The following is a 15,203-nucleotide window of genomic DNA, read 5'->3' as shown; positions in this document are numbered from 1 at the left end:
GTTCAGCACTGTGTACAAGTGAGAAGGTATTCAACAATACAGGTGGGAAGGCTCTGGCAAGTTTTCTTGTAGGTATGGCTATTGATGCTCTGCAAGTTGCATCTACTTTGTGTTTGAATGCAATTGTTCTGCTTCTTCCATGTGCAGGTATGGATATAAACCACTCACGTGTGGCAATATTGTCCAAAGAGTAGGATGACAGAACTGTGGTGACTTCTTAATAATCCAATAGCATTGGAGGTGGTGCATGAACATAAGCATCTCTCAGATTTGTTGGATGACTTTGGAACTGATAGCAGTCACTTCCATGAGCTCTTTACCTTCTGCTCAGAATATGTTAAGCCTTTGATCCTGTCCTGCACATTTGAAAGAATAGCTTGCTTGCCTCAGGCCAGAGCTGTCTTATCCTACCAGTCCTAAGAGGGTTTTTTTTTACATGTTTTTTAGGTTGAAAGCACATCAAAGGCTTCACACAGGGAAAACATTTAACTGTGAATCAGAAGGCTGCAGCAAATACTTCACAACGCACAGTGACCTGAGGAAGCACATTCGAACACACACAGGAGAAAAGCCATTTCGGTGAGTAGCTTGATGGCTACTTCTGCCTTCTGTTGCTCAGGCAATGAGGCACCTGTGCCAAAAAGCAGCTGTTACTGCTCTCAATGGAATGGTGTTCTCCTGAGAAATAAGTGAAGGTGGCAGGCTGGCACTGGAGCGTGTTTGTTCTCCAGCTCCCACAGCTGCCTTCAACAGTGGGTGCAGTGATTGTCCTAAAAGACTAGAATAGTTAAGGTAGTTTTTTAAACATAAACCTATGCCATGATGAGCATCTTTTGAAACACATTGCTGTTCTCTGTGGGGATGCAATGTGTATTCCATGAAGGAGGACCTCCCCCCCAAATACTGCCTTCATGCTTGGGTTTTAAATTCCTACTCAGAGCCCTGCTATAATGTGTGTAGCATGTACAGCAGGTACTGGGAGATACCTGGTTGCTGACAGAGCTTAGATTTGGGTCTGCTTTTTAGAGTCCTGGGACTATAGCAAAGTATGATTTAAGGCTGTAGCTAATGCATTGAGGGGAGCTGATGCTGACTCCCCTGTGATGCCTCATTCAGGTGTGAGCATGATGGCTGTGGGAAGGCTTTTGCTGCAAGCCACCACCTCAAAACACACGTTAGAACACATACTGGTAAGTTCTGTGTTTTTTTTTTAAAATTTTCTTTAATTGAGCTTATTCAGTTTACACTAACTCTCAGAATCCTAATATGAATTAATGGTTACATATAACATAGGAGTGACACCGAGCTGAGTGGCTCAGGTGACCTGTGTGAGGGAGGGGATGGCATCCAGAGAGACCTTTGCAGGCTGGAGGAGTGTGCCCATGTGAACCTCATGAGTGTAAAAAGGCCAAATGCAAACTCCTGCCAATTCAGGCCAATTCAGATTTTCCAGTTATGCTTGACAAGTCTTGAATTCTATTAATATGTTTTCACAAATGTATCAGTAATGATGCATAACAGTTAAATACTGTGTTGTGTGTCAGTTCCCATGGTGAAATGGAAGCACTCACCTGCAGGACTCCCAGGAATACTGAATGTGTAAAGGAGCATTAAGCATCTTGTTTGTATGAAATACTGCTCTCCCAGATGCTTTATAAGTGTGTGTCTGATAGGATGTTTTTAAGTCTGTTAAATGTGTTCTGTGATGCCTCTAGGGGAGAAACCCTTCTTCTGTCCCAGTAATGGTTGTGAGAAGACTTTCAGTACCCAGTACAGTCTCAAGAGTCACATGAAAGGTCATGAGAAGGGCCATACCTATAACGCACTTCCCAATAACAATGTGTCTGAGGTTAGTAGCACTTCTTCTTAATGTTTTTGTGTTAGGTGGGTATAAACCATACCTTGGAGAAGAAATCATTTGGTCTGCAGCTTGTTCTTAAGGTGTAACATTTAGGACTGGAATTTTCAAAGGGAGTTGTAAGTGCTCCCTTTGCCACATGTGCATGTGGGCAGTTGTATCTATCAGGCTGCTTTCCAACTGTGCTTCAGTTAGAATCAATACTGTGGGGTAAACATGTCAAGTAAAAGAGAGACTAACTAAAAATACTCACTGGTTTAATTTTTTTATTTTCTAAAAGTTGATTTGTTCCTCTGCTAACTTAAAATTCTGGGTTATATGACTTTTTGGAAGTACTTTGACAGAGATGTTAACAATCCTTGATAGCTGGTAAATATCCTTTGCTTAAAAGTCTTTCTCCTTTGATTTTAGACCTGAGACCTGGGTCCCATATAAGCAGAGTATGGACTCTCAAAAGTAATTTTAAACATTTCTGACATAATTACTTCAATATAATTCAGATTGTTTTTCTTTTTCACAGGATACAAGTCACTCACTTTGTCTGAGTGATTTAAGCCTCATATCAACAGATTCAGAATTGCGGGATAACTCTAATCAAGTGAGTTATTGTCCTGGAATTGCCTCATTCTCATTTGAGTTTTGATTTTGTCCTCCAAAATGTGCAGTACTTAATTTAGTTTAGTGCTGTATGGAGCTCTGCATCTGATTTTACCATAACAGTATTCTTGCTTCTTGATAAGTGTTGACTGAGCTTAGGTTTTCCATAGAGGAAAATGAGATGCTGAGGAGACTGTGTTGTTCTTTGTGCTGTGGTGTGGGAGGCAGGTGCAGCTCTTGTGTATATTCTGCTCCTTGAGCAGTGTGGGTGACTAGAATTGCATAATCCAGGATACAATCTAAATGGAGCTATTTTTTTCTGCTCCAGAAAAGGTTCTGCAAGCAGCCAATTAATGTCTGTTTCTGACGGAGTACTGCAAGAAATAAGGGTTAAACAAAGTGCTGAGGAATATATTTTACTTTTGAAGAAGTTACTTATTTTTGTAGGGGTTTGCTCATTATGTTGGTAAATTTGATTACAGGTAGTAAAACCTAGGTGTAAATTTATAGCATGTAAGATTTATATATGTTGCCTTTCCTGACAGTGGCTGGTTCACTGGCGTAATGTTTCTGACATGCACATGGGGTTTGTGGAGACCTGAGATACTGCACTGTGTAATGTCTTCCTCTTTGTTTTCTATTTGTCAGACACAGGGACAGGACCTCAGCACAATCTCACCAGCAAGCATCTTTGAGTCTATGTTTCAGAGCCCAGACCACACTGCAAATCGGGATGACTCCCGGCAGACAGGTACCAGTTGTATCTGCACTGCTGTTAAAGAGAACTTTTTGACAGCTCTGCATGCATGTACTGAATTCAGCATTTCAGACTGAAGCTTAATGCCCAGCATAACTCTATGAAGCAAAAAGAACTTCAGTGTTGAAATTCACTTGTGTTGGGATGCATGGTGTACGCAGATGGTGTGACACTCGGTGACAGGGGAGGTGACCCAGAACATGTCTTGCACTTGTGGTACTGGAGCTCTCATGCACTTCACGTCATCCTGTTTTCAAGGTTCCCTCTTGAACTTGCTACACAACCTGGCTGATAAAAGGCTTATTAGTGAGAGATGATGAGCCTGATCAGGCTCAGTGTAGGCCCAAAGTTACCAACTTCCTGAATTTGCAACTACTTTTAGATTTCACTGTCTAGGGTTGTTTATGAGCACTAGTGTGAAGTTAGGAACGTAGTGATGCTTTACTTGGAAAAAATCCATCAGCTAGCTGATAAGTTCATTAAAAAAGCATGTCATTCAGACGTAACGAGGAGGGATGTATTTATACTTTTTCTGTTTCTCTTTCAGCAGCGTCCTTGATTGAAAGGTTTAACGGTGACTCCGAGTCAGCCGCTGCGGTCCCGCCCCCAGCAGGAGACGCAGCCTCGTTGTCCCTCCCGCTGGTCCTGCAGCTCGGCCTCCCTGAGCCCGCGCAGGCAGCGCTGCAAGCCTCGGCAGCACCCTCTGCTCCCTCCTCCATAGCACCCAGCTCACAGCCAGCTGCGTTTGGGAATCCTGCTACTGTTTTACAATCCCCAGAAGTGCCTGTTCCTCACAGCACACCGTTTGCAGCCAGTCACCAAGACTTCCTGCAGTGCACCCAGCCTCCGCCGCAGCCCATGGTACAGGGACTGTCAGTGGTAGCTGGGGCTCCTGCCCCTACAGCCCCGAGTGCCACTGAGCCCCTGCCAGCTGTAGTTCAGACTGTGCCTGTTGGTGCAAACCCTGTTTTGACCAGTAACCCCACTATAACCATTACTCCTTCTCCAAGCACCGCCATTCTGCAGTCCAGTATTGTCATGGGAGAGCAGAACTTACAATGGATCTTAAATGGTGCCACTGGTTCCCCACAAAGCCAAGAACAAATGGTCAGTACATCCAGCAGGGCTTTGGAACAGCTTCAACCATTCCTACCAGAGCCTTTACTTTTGAAAAGGGAGAGGGTTAAACCTGTAAGATAAACCCTAGGATGCACTGTATAATGCTTGTCATGTTAATGTGTATACATGTCACCAATGCAACCCCTAGAACAGACAGAGAAATAGGTAGAGCACAGAAAAACCCATGATTCAGAAAGGTCTTGCTTTCCTCTTTCTCCTCATGGTGGACTTCTTCCAGCAGGTATCAGTGTGTTTATCAAGGACGTGGCACCACCAGGCCTAAGGATATACATGGGCCTTAATGTATTACTTTTAATGCATAGAAGCACAAAAGACTCTGTAAAGGTTGTGTTTAGGCATTTTGTAATCTCTGTCTCTGCCTAATTTTGATTGACAATGAAAAGAGTTTTTCTGAAAAGAGTGTGTTTGTGGTTGTCCACTAAATCTGGATAGCTGAGACTTCAGGAGTTTTCTCTCTGACAATATTGGTGCCACTTTGGGCTCTCAGCTGTAGGTGGACATGAGTGAGTGGCTGCAGGTACAGGCAGTGGGAACACACAGAGCAGTGTTTAAGAATTCAGTCATTAAATTCTCAAAACCCTAAAGCTGAGTTTGCAAGCAAATAATGGGGGGGATGTTATGCCCAGTCTTTAGGACCACTGAAACAAGACTTGGAGCCCAGTTTTCCTGTGTGTCTCTTTGGAATATGTATATAGCTGTTTAGAATTTGAACAATAGAAATTTGATTTGAGTCAATTAACACTTTTTTCTTGTTTTTTTTTCTTTAAAGCCACAAGTTCCAAAAGTAGAAAAGGTGTTTTTTACCACTGCATTACCAGTAGCTGGTAACACAGGTAAGCATGACACTGAGCTAATTTATAACAAAGCTGATTTCTCTCTCCCTGCTGTGAAATTTTGTAGTTCCATTGTGTTTTGTCTTCGTTTCACCTTCAGGAAACCCCGTTCAGCAGATTGGTCTCAGCGTTCCTGTTATTATCATAAAGCAGGAGGAGGCCTGCCAGTGCCAGTGTGCCTGCCGAGACTCTGCCAAGGACAAAGCCACCTCCACCGTTAAGAAGGAATGTTCCTCACCAGATTCAAAAGCTTTGGAGCAGCCAGCTTCCCAGCTGCAGCCTAAGACCTTTCCTTCCTCCTCTGCTCCTCCTTCCTGTGGGCAGAGCAGTCAGATAGTTAACCCTTCAGACTCCCAGACTGAAACTTTAAGTGCCATGGATGTATCGGACTTCCTGTCCCTCCAAAGCCCTGAAACCCCATCTAATATAATTCCAATCGAAGCACTACTGCAGGGTGAGGAAGAAATTGGTATGAATAGCAACTTCTCTAAGTGAAGATGTTCCAGATTTTCCTTTGCACCTGGAGGGTAAAACCCTTCTCCTTAGAAGCAGAAACTGAAGGATCGATTCCTATTCCTTCCTGTTTGGAAGTTTTGTGGCTTATTTCTGCTTCATGGATGTCATCTTAGTCACGTCCCAGGTACATCCACCTTTGAGATTCTATCTTAAAAAAAAAGAAAAGGTAAAAAAAAAAATAGCTAAGTTATATATGAACTGTTTTGGCTGCACTGTCTGTCACTTTTGCTTGTCATATGTGAACACAGAAGTTAAGGTTACTCATGTGCAAAAAGATTTCTAAAAGGAAAAGGGGGGTTACTTTGTCTCCAGTTGCACATCACTTAGGTTTGGGATTAAGGTACTGGAAGCAAGTGGGTCTTCGTTACAACTTCTTGGGTTTCTAATTTTCTCCTGTCTCTCTTGTCTCTACTAACCATGCACTAAAGGGGAGCCCAGGAAAGGAGGCTGGGGCGGGGAGGAAATGGCATAGCTGGGGGAGAGGATTTATCTGCAGTGTGATTTGAATGTGATTGTCACATACCTGATGAGGAGCTGGTGCCTGGTTTTGCTCTTACTAAAGCCTCCAGGAGCTTTGGGGAAGTTTATTTCATCAGGGCACAAGTATCTTGTGCCCCTAAGAGATCTGTTCATTTAATTCCACTAGGACTCAAGTGTGTTGCAGACACTGTGTCACAACATGGAGGCACAGTCGGAGCCGCTGCTGGCTCCGGCTCCTGAGTCTGTTTTCTTGGCCTTTCCGAAGGGTACAGCGAGTCCCAGGTGTGCTCAGGTTGGTGCCTGCTGCTCTTTTGATTTCTTAGGCTCTGTTCAGCAACAAATCATCATCCTAACCCTGGGGCAGTTGAATCAGGAGCACGGTGCCTTTGCTGGTTACTCTCATCTTTTGTGAAGAACAACTCTTAAGAAAATTTTGAGAAAGATTCAACATAAATTCAGTTTCAGTTCAGTGAGTCTGTTCTTCAGTTGTCCATACATGCTTCTTTTTTTTTCCAGTGAGCTATATAATTTCTGCCTGACTCTGCCTCCAGCCTACTGCAATGCCCGCTTTTTGTGCACGGGGCTGTTTTCTTGACTAAAAGATGTTACACAACAGAATAGTTTTTCATATCAAACTGAGAGTCTATATTCTAACCTACTCAGGGTAAATCAAATCCAAACCCCCCTTCCACCAAAAAGCCTGTAATGTTGCAATAAATGCAGTCTCATTCTAAATGGTTTATTTATGCTGCATTATTTTAAAATATGTAATTTTATAGTTTTAATTCATCTTTCTGGCTTTGGCTGTCAGTCTTCTTGTGTTAAAAGAAAGAATATTAAATAGTCTTTATTCAGTTTACAGTGTTGTCATTAGTGAGATACAAAGATAATGACTGTAAGCCAATTAGTGGGGAGTGTCCCTGCACTCAATTTAGGAATGCAAACTGTAGTGGATAGAGATCTTTCACTCTTTGTGTTTGATCAGAGCTGCTCTCGTACCTCCAGGGAGGGGAGAACCCTGTGAATGCTGCCTGGTGATCAGCAGGTGTTCAACCCTCCTGTGACATGCCCAGTGTGGCCTGACCCACACTGGGACTGCCTTCAGCAGCCTCTCATGCTGTTCCCCTGGGAATGCACTGCCCAGCTTGGGTGGAAAGGGACTGAAGGGAGCTGGCCTTCCCCTCCTGGACAGCTTGTTTCTGGTGAGGTGAGAAGGGAAAGCGCCGTGTCCGTGAGGACAGACAGGTGTGCCTGGGGCGCGCTGTGTGCCTGCGCCAGGGCACAGAGCTTGGTGTTGGCAGTTGCAGGGATAAGCTCCAGGGCATCACACATCATGCTGCTGGTGTTTCCTCTGGGGGTGTGGCAGGACTGTTGCAGTGGGGCTACGAGTCCTGCAGCAACAAGGTTTGGCATCCATAAAAGGGGTTAACAAAGCATTTCTTGTTTTGTTCCTGTAATGGCAATCCTTGGAGGGCAGCGAGGTGGTGGCCCCTGTGCTTTTCTCCTACAGCTTCATTTTGTGCTGCAGTTGGGTTGCATGGAAGCAAGAACTGCTTTGAACACAAAAAACATTCCCAAGCCTGCATGGTTGGGACTGTCCTTGCAGAGGAGTCTCCTTCCAGCTACTCTGCACAGAGCTCCACTTGGGGAAGGGGGTGAGTGCGGCCTGTGGGTGCCTCTGGTGCCTCTCACTGTGGCCTCAGGCATTTCCTTTGGCCAGGTGCAGCTGTGGTGGTTGAGGGTGAGTGGGTGTGGATGTGTGCCTGTGGGAGACTGCTGATGCAGGAATGTGAAGATTCCCCTGGTGTTGTGGGGGTTACCTCTGATGAGGGACAGAGGTCCCAGATGTGGCCTGCACTGTGACAGCTGGGCAATTTAGCAACTGCTTCTGAGCCTTTGCAGCCTTCAGGGAGGATTTTTTTTACTTTTATTACCTATGACTTAGTCAACCTAAAACATGCTTCTGGTTGCACCAGAGAGCATCTTCAGAAACTTTTCTGTGACTGAAATGAGTAGAAGAAACTACCAAAGTCTCTGAACTGGGAAGCTCAATGTGGAGCTGCAGTGATGGGCAGCAGTGCCCAGGGTCAATCTCTGCTGTTTCTCTTCACAGCTATTGGGTTTTTTTGTTGTGTTCCAGGAAAAGCACTATGTCCTGCTGATTCTTTGGTGCATTGTGTTTGCCATTGCCCTCTTATATGTGCATTGGGCAGGCTGCAATTCAGGTGGAACTGGTTAAGAGCTTGTAGTGAGGCAGGAGCATGTGATCCTGTGAGCACAGGAGCTGTGCATCCACTGCGTTTTACAGGTGTGTGCTTTTGTTGTTTGCTGTCCATCTGCTTTCCAGAGTGTTTGTGCTGCGTGTATCTGAGATGTTTTCACATTTGCATCATCCCCGGTACTGTGTAATCAGACTGTGCTCCAGGGCAGTCTGTGCCATGCTGGGGTGGGAGGAGATCCAAGGGCAGCTGCAGCAAAACCCTGAGATTCTGCAAGGCCAGAGATTTTTCCTGTCCTCTCCTTTTCTGCCCTAGCATTTAGCATATTCATTATTACATGGTTAATGAAAGGGAGAGTTTCTGCCCTTATAGATGAGACATTGGATTCCCAGAAAAGGGTTGATGTACTGGAGCTTCTGGGAACAGTGTGCCTGCCTCTACAAAGCCTGCATGAACCCCTTTAATTATCACAGAGCAAAACTGCACTGCTCTAGGTCTCCTGTTTTGTGATAGTGGGGGTTTCCTTGGTCACTGATAGTTTCTAGATGGGTGCAGAAGCTTAAATATGTAGAGGGGGTCAAGTTACTGACTTGGGTAGCTTTGGTCACCAAGCAAGGAGCCAAGTGAGCAGACTTGGCATGCAGCTAAAGGTTGGAGAAATTGCTTTTTGTGCTTCTAGGTGGGGGTTTGGGGGGGTGGGGTGGAAAATCAGCACTGATTGAATACTGGTACTGAATTAAATGGAATAAAGTACGAATTGGACACTTGTGTAATGTTGCGTGTGCCCAGGAAGACAAGTTCGCAGAACCTCATACTGGTATCTAAAATGCACTTTAGGTTATTTTATCTTTAACCCAATTGCTGCAATTTCTTTTGTATATACTTTCACAAAGTTTATTTTTGCTCTGAGTAAAAGTTAACAGGGGTGTGCAAAGATGAGCACTTAACTTGGTGCAATACCTGTAGCTAAAGATCCTTGTCCCGTGTGGTCCGTGTGTGTCTGTCTGACAGAAAAAGTGTGGTGGGTGCTGTGCTGCCCTTCCCCCGTGCCCCAGAGAAATTATGCATCATTAGCAAACGTCCAATCTATGCAAATAACCCTCTGAGAGCACTGTGCTTCAGCAGCCTTTTCTCTCTTGCTTTCTGGGGGCTGCTTGTCACTCCTGTTGGACCTGCTGTGTCCCTTGATGTGTGTCCTTCTTCCCCTGTCCTCATCCTGTCACCCATGTGGGAACACAAGTGACAAGCTGCTTTCAAACAGGCATGTTGCACCTTTGAAATTTGTCTTCAAGATGGTTTCTGATGTCCTGTTACTGCCTTATTTCTTGGGGTGGCATGGCCATAGCCATCCACAAGGTTGTCCTTGATCTGCATCAACGCTGTGAACTGTTTACAGCACTCCTACTCCGAGATAGGCTGGGCTCAGAGCTGGAGCCAGCCTTGGTATGGAGCTGCAGGGGCAGCTGAGCCCAGGGTAGCTGTCCTTGGAGGGGACTGGAGATGAGCAGCTGTTGCTGGGTTGTTCCTGAGGTGAGGCAGCCGGGTCAGTGGGACAGAGCAGGCGAGCTCTGGTGTCACGTCCTCGCTTCCACCGCTGGCCGGGAGACACCAGGCAAGGCACAGAACCTCGCGCTGCCTCAGATCCTCCCCGCGGAATGAGGACAGGGTGTTGGCTGTGAAATGATTTGAGATCTGTGGGTGAAAAGTTCTTGGCAGCAGTTAGCTGAGCTAGCTGGGCAGAGCTGTTGGAGTCAGTTTGGACTGTAAGACAAAAAAGAAGAGCACGTCTTTAATAAACCCTATGAATTTCTGACTGCAGAGTTTTTAATTGTATACTATTTTTTTCCGTAACATATTTTGGAAGCAATGTCGAGTTTTTATAAATGTTACCTGTAGTCGATTCTCATGGACAGGGCTGAACTTTTAACTTTTTTGTGTCTTGTCTTGATACCTATCACATGTTCTAGAAGTTGGATTCTGTGTCTGCACTGAGAAATGCAAATTAAACTGGATATTTATGTAGTAGCGTACATAGTCTAAGTGTGTGTTTTTGGGAGTAGGTGAAACCCCACACCATGCTGCAGTGGTGTGCAAGCTGGCCAAAATTCGGTTCTTTATGCAGTGTACATTTTCTCAAATAAATGCAGTTTCTACTTTTCTTAAAAAAAAGATTTTTTTTCACATGACCTTTTCCAGCAGACTGGAGGGCATGTTTGCAGTGCTGTAGTTGCAGTCGCTGGTGTTCCTGGTTTGTGACTCTTGTCCTCCTGCTGCTCGGGCTGACCCTGCTCTGTTTTGCCTCACCCAGCCCAAACCCCAGCCTGGCTCCACACCGGGGGCAGCTCCAGCTCCCGCTGAGCTGTTGGGGCTGGGGGATGCACTGCCTGGGGCTTTGGAGACAGCTGAACTAAACCCCAGCTTCTCAAGAATGTGTGTATGGTAATAAAGGAATTTATTTAACTCTGAAACATGGGAACAAATGTGCTTACATTGAGCAATGTGAAGATGTTAGTTACAGGTACAGTACTTCCAAAGGAAGAGCATCTCCAAAACCCAAAAGAGTAAATATGAATTTGTATTTTTTGAAGAATGTGAAATAATGGTGTTTGCTTAATTGCTCATTTTGTATGAAGTTAATATTGTACTTTGAAATATCTGCAAAGAAGTGGAAATTTACCTTTTTGGAATTGAAAGCAATATTAATACTAATGGAATCCTAATTAAATGCTTATTTAAACATTGTGTTATAATAGTTTTTCCTGAGAGTGTTCTGCGGGAGAGGAGAGGGCAGGATGCTCACAATCTCCTTAGGAAGAGGAATTCCAACCTGAAAGGCAGCGTTTGTCTTTTCACCCTTCTCCTTGTCCCAGCACTGGCCCAACTTGGCCACTCTGGTGCCTGAGGTGCGGGTGAGAGTTGGAAGGCAGAGCTGGGGGATCTCGCATGGCAGAGCTCCATCCCCGGCGGCAGCTGCTGCTGCCGGGTGCTGCTCTCGGCCCCAGGATCGTGCCTGTGCAGCCTCTCCAGCGCCCATGGCAGAGCAGCCGGAACACACGGGGGCTGGGGAGATACAGTCCGAGCGCGTCTCGCTTTATTGTGAAGTCAATTTAATGCGGTAAGGCACGAGCGCGGCGAGACCGAGCGAGCTCCAAGGCCACGGCGGGGGAGCCCGGCGGGCCCCGCTTCCCGTGTTCCCCCGGAGCCCCAAACCCCTCGCTCCGATCCGCGGCTTCGATCCCTTCCCCCGGGGCTCCTCAGGGCCCCGCGCCGCCCGCCGGGCCGGGGCTCAGCGCCGCCCGCAGCGCGACCATCGTCGCCTTCAGCTCCTCACAGGCGGCGATGCGGGACCGCAGCTGCCGCTGCCGGAGCTCCAGCAGCTCCCGCAGCCTCCGCGGGTCCTCCGGAACCTGTGGGGAGACGGCGGGGACAGCGGTCACGGCCGGCACCGGGGTCACCCCCGATGTCCCTGGACCCTCCCGTTCCCCCGTGCCCCGTCCGTTCCACCCGATGCCCCTCCCGTTCCCCCGTGCCCTCTCCGCACCCGCCGCTCTCCCGCCGGCTCCGTCCGGCCCACGCGCGGCTCCTGCGCGCCTCCGGTCGCCATGGCAACGGCGTTGGCGGCCCGGCCCCGGATGTTGCGTCACCTCCCCGCGCCGGAAGTGGCGCCTCATGGCGCGGGCGGCGCGGGTGCTGGCGCTGGCGGCGGAGGCAGAGGGAGCGGCGGGCCCGGGCCCGGGGCTGGGCCGCGGCCGCCTGGTGCTGCTGCCGCCCGGCAGCGGGGCTCGGCCCGGCCCTCGATGTGCGCGCGGGGAGCCAGCGGAGGGGGGAGGCTGCGCCGGCGGTGGGAGCGCCCCGGTCGAGCTGGGCTGGGCCGCACCGGAGGTTGGAGGCCCCGGCCGGTGGGGGCAGGAGCCGGGCCGCCCCGCTGACGCCTGGTGTGGCGCAGGCTGGAGTGAGGCGGTGGCGGCCGCGGCCGGCGCTCTGCAAGCGGGCGGGCTGGTGGCGGTGCCCACGGACACGGTGTACGGCGTGGCCTGCCTGGCCCAGGATTCGGCCGCCGTGCGCAGCATCTACAGCCTGAAGGGGCGGAACGGCGCCAAGCCGCTCGCCATCTGCCTCGGGGACGTGGAGCGGCTCTACAGGTGCGCGCGGATCCCGGCGGGAGCGGCTCCTCCCCCGGCGGACGCGGAGCCCCACGGAAGGGCCGTGCGGGCCGTGCCGGAGCTGCCCGAGGTCCCGTGGCCCCGGCGACACCGTGTGCACCCCCTGATCCAGCCGTGTCCGGCCCTGCAGGTACTGCCACGTCAATGTTCCCGACGAGCTGCTGCGGGACTTGCTCCCGGGACCGGTGACCCTGGTCTTACAGCGTTCAGAAGAGCTGAATAAAGACTTGAATCCGTTCACAACGGTAGGTCATGGCTACAGGATTGATCTCAGGGCTTCGAGGGCAGGGGCTGCTGTAACATTTGTCCTTACCTGTCCCCAGAAGTGGTTCCTGTGTTGTCCTGCTCCCTGTGACATGGCACAAACCAGCGTTAGGGCCTGACTTAAGTCTTGTGTTATCGCTGGTTCAGCAGATGTAGATCTGACAGCTCTTTCAGAGCTTTAGACAACACAAGATTAAAACCAATTCCTGTGTGTAAAGCCCTCCTTTCCTTCCCTGCAGCTGGTTGGTGTTCGCATTCCAAACCACCCCTTCATGAGGGACCTGGCTCGCGCCTGCTCGGGACCGCTGGCTTTGACAAGCGCCAACATCAGCTCCCAGGGCAGCACCCTGACCGTGCTGGTGAGGTTCTTCCATCCCTCGGGAATGTCACTTTGGCAGAGCCCCAGGCTCTCTCAGTTGAGCTCAGCTTTAATAATAAACCAGGGGCTGCTCTGCTGATACATTTTTACTTTATTTAAATGATGCTCACAAACGGCTGTCAGGACTGTTACCAACAGCTCTCTTGCAGGAATTCCAGGATTTGTGGCCTCAGTTGTCCTTGGTCATTGATGGAGGTCCCGTAGGAGACATCCAGAGCCCAGAGTGTCGCTTAGGATCAACTGTGGTTGACTTATCTGTGTCGGGGAAATTCTCCATCATCCGGCCTGGCTGGTGAGTGTAGCTGGGGCTTTTCCTTTGCTTTAAATGAAACAAAGCTTTTGGGTAGGGGTGGCTCATGTATTACTTTGCTTTGTTTTGCTCTGCTTCGCTTCCCATAGCACTTCCACCTTCCCATTAATGTTAACCTAATTATGAGCACTCACAGAAATCCTCAGGAGCTCTCAGATTCCCCTTTCTCACAGCTTCTGTGTGAAGCTGTAGTGTCTGGAGTTCATGCTCTCCTTGGCTCTAAGTGCAATCCTGTGTCTCACTGATTGCTCTTCCCCAGAAAACACAGTTTTAATGCTCCAAACCCTTTGTTCTGATGGCTCTGTTTCTCCCTGCAGTGCACTAACGCCCACAGTTGAAATCCTGAAGGAGAAGTATGGCTTGGTACCAGAACCTTCCTAATGCTTGGGACTGGGAGCTGTTGGAGCTGGGCACTGTGTGCCTGTGCACTCAGGAGTGGGTGATCATGGCCTTGTTTAATAAGGTCGATGGGTTATGTCAAGGTAAATAAAAAAAGATTTAAAAAAGAAAGACTGGAAAACCCTTTCTGACCTCTCTGTGCTGCTGTATTGTTCCCAAATGTCTGTTCTGTTATCCTGATCAGGCTTTGTGATTATGAAAGTTAAACTGTTGTCAGGATGGTGTGGGGAAGGCCTGGTGTGCTCCACCCACTTCTGGGTGCTCATCCTGTGCCATCTGCACTGGAAGGAAAGCGGACATGGAGTAGAGGGGCTTTGAGGGTGTTACATCTGTGCTGCTCTCTGGCTGCTCTTTGTTCTAAATGTGATCAAAGCCTCCTACTGAGCTGAAAGAGCCCATGCTTCTGAAAATTCAGTATTCAGATAACCCAGGCTAGAGCTGCTCAGAGCAACCTGCTTCCTCCTAATGCAGAGATTGAAATAAGCTCTTGGTGTGATGATCTTCCTTCATTCAAATGTAGAATTCAGCCTGCACTGGCAGGGTTTTTCCCAATGTCTTGAGGGCCTGTTTTCTGTTGTTACTCCTCACAAGCAGCTGTCTCAGGCACTGCTGATAGATTGCACTGCACACACAGCTGACCCCAGAGTCATTGCCTGCCTGGAGCTCCTGCTATAAAATTCCCAAAGCACCAGGCTGGGTGAGTTACTGTCATTTGCAGAGTGGGTGTGTGATCTCTGCTCTTGCCTTTCTCAGTCGGTATCCTGGGGGATGGAGGGGCTGAGGGAAATCAGAGAGATCCCTTCCCTTTGCCTGCACAGGACCCCTTGTCCTGCCTGCCTGTCCCCAGGAACAGCTCTGAGCAGAGGCTCTGCTATATTAGAGGGGACAGAGTGGGACACTGGGGGTCCTCTTGCAATGAAACCATCAATTTGTATTGATGCTGCTGCTACTGCCCTGGTTCTGCTTCCTGATACAATGGAAACCAGACTCAGGCTAATTAAGCTGGAAACACAAAATTGCAATTTGCAGCTCATTAAGTCTTTCAAACAATATTTATCTGATTCTCCTCATCCCCCAGCTCACACCAGAGCCAGAACTGCTGCCCCATACCTGTGGGTGTCAGGGCTGTTTGGGGCCTCACTGTAACCTCCCAGTACAGGGAGCAATTTCCCTGCTGGATTTGCAGAGTGAGCAGCCCCTGCCTCTCTCCTCAGCTCATCAGCTATTCATCGATCCTTGCTGGGCTTCTCCAGAGCTCATCCATCACTCACACCTGCCATCCACTTTC

The 15,203-nt window shown here is 48.6% G+C and overlaps 2 protein-coding genes across 2 annotated transcripts in view; both read left to right on the top strand.

Annotated features, from left to right (window-relative positions):
* MTF1 (metal regulatory transcription factor 1) overlaps positions 1–11,137 on the top strand; it is a 17,192-nt gene extending 6,055 nt beyond the window's left edge. Inside the window, exons 4-11 of the mRNA XM_015649396.2 lie at positions 430–579; positions 1,117–1,190; positions 1,716–1,849; positions 2,379–2,456; positions 3,104–3,206; positions 3,763–4,319; positions 5,122–5,185; positions 5,286–11,137. Coding sequence (XP_015504882.1) covers positions 430–579; positions 1,117–1,190; positions 1,716–1,849; positions 2,379–2,456; positions 3,104–3,206; positions 3,763–4,319; positions 5,122–5,185; positions 5,286–5,680 — 1,555 coding nt within the window. The 3' untranslated portion in view covers positions 5,681–11,137. The remainder of the gene's footprint in view (positions 1–429; positions 580–1,116; positions 1,191–1,715; positions 1,850–2,378; positions 2,457–3,103; positions 3,207–3,762; positions 4,320–5,121; positions 5,186–5,285) is intronic.
* A 932-nt stretch (positions 11,138–12,069) lies between these two features.
* YRDC (yrdC N6-threonylcarbamoyltransferase domain containing) lies at positions 12,070–14,036 on the top strand. The gene is made up of 5 exons (XM_015649061.2): positions 12,070–12,542; positions 12,694–12,808; positions 13,067–13,186; positions 13,356–13,498; positions 13,834–14,036. The coding sequence occupies exons 1-5, from the start codon at positions 12,070–12,072 to the stop codon at positions 13,895–13,897; spliced, it is 915 nt and encodes a 304-aa protein (XP_015504547.1). The 3' UTR covers positions 13,898–14,036.
* Positions 14,037–15,203: the final 1,167 nt, after the last annotated feature.

Source organism: Parus major, chromosome 23 (genome assembly GCF_001522545.3).
Source record: "Parus major isolate Abel chromosome 23, Parus_major1.1, whole genome shotgun sequence".
In the NCBI taxonomy this organism is placed as follows: domain Eukaryota; kingdom Metazoa; phylum Chordata; class Aves; order Passeriformes; family Paridae; genus Parus; species Parus major.
The sequence above is the reverse complement of the archived record's forward strand: the minus strand, read 5'-3'. Positions and strand labels throughout refer to the sequence as shown.

Bases quoted from the DNA above. Each gene is read 5' to 3' on its own strand.
- YRDC (XM_015649061.2), top strand. From the start codon at position 12,070: ATGGCGCGGGCGGCGCGGGTGCTGGCGCTGGCGGCGGAGGCAGAGGGA. The intron at 12,543-12,693 runs GTGCGCGCGGAT...CCGGCCCTGCAG, and splicing joins GACGTGGAGCGGCTCTACAG to GTACTGCCACGTCAATGTTC. The intron at 12,809-13,066 runs GTAGGTCATGGC...CCTTCCCTGCAG, and splicing joins ACTTGAATCCGTTCACAACG to CTGGTTGGTGTTCGCATTCC.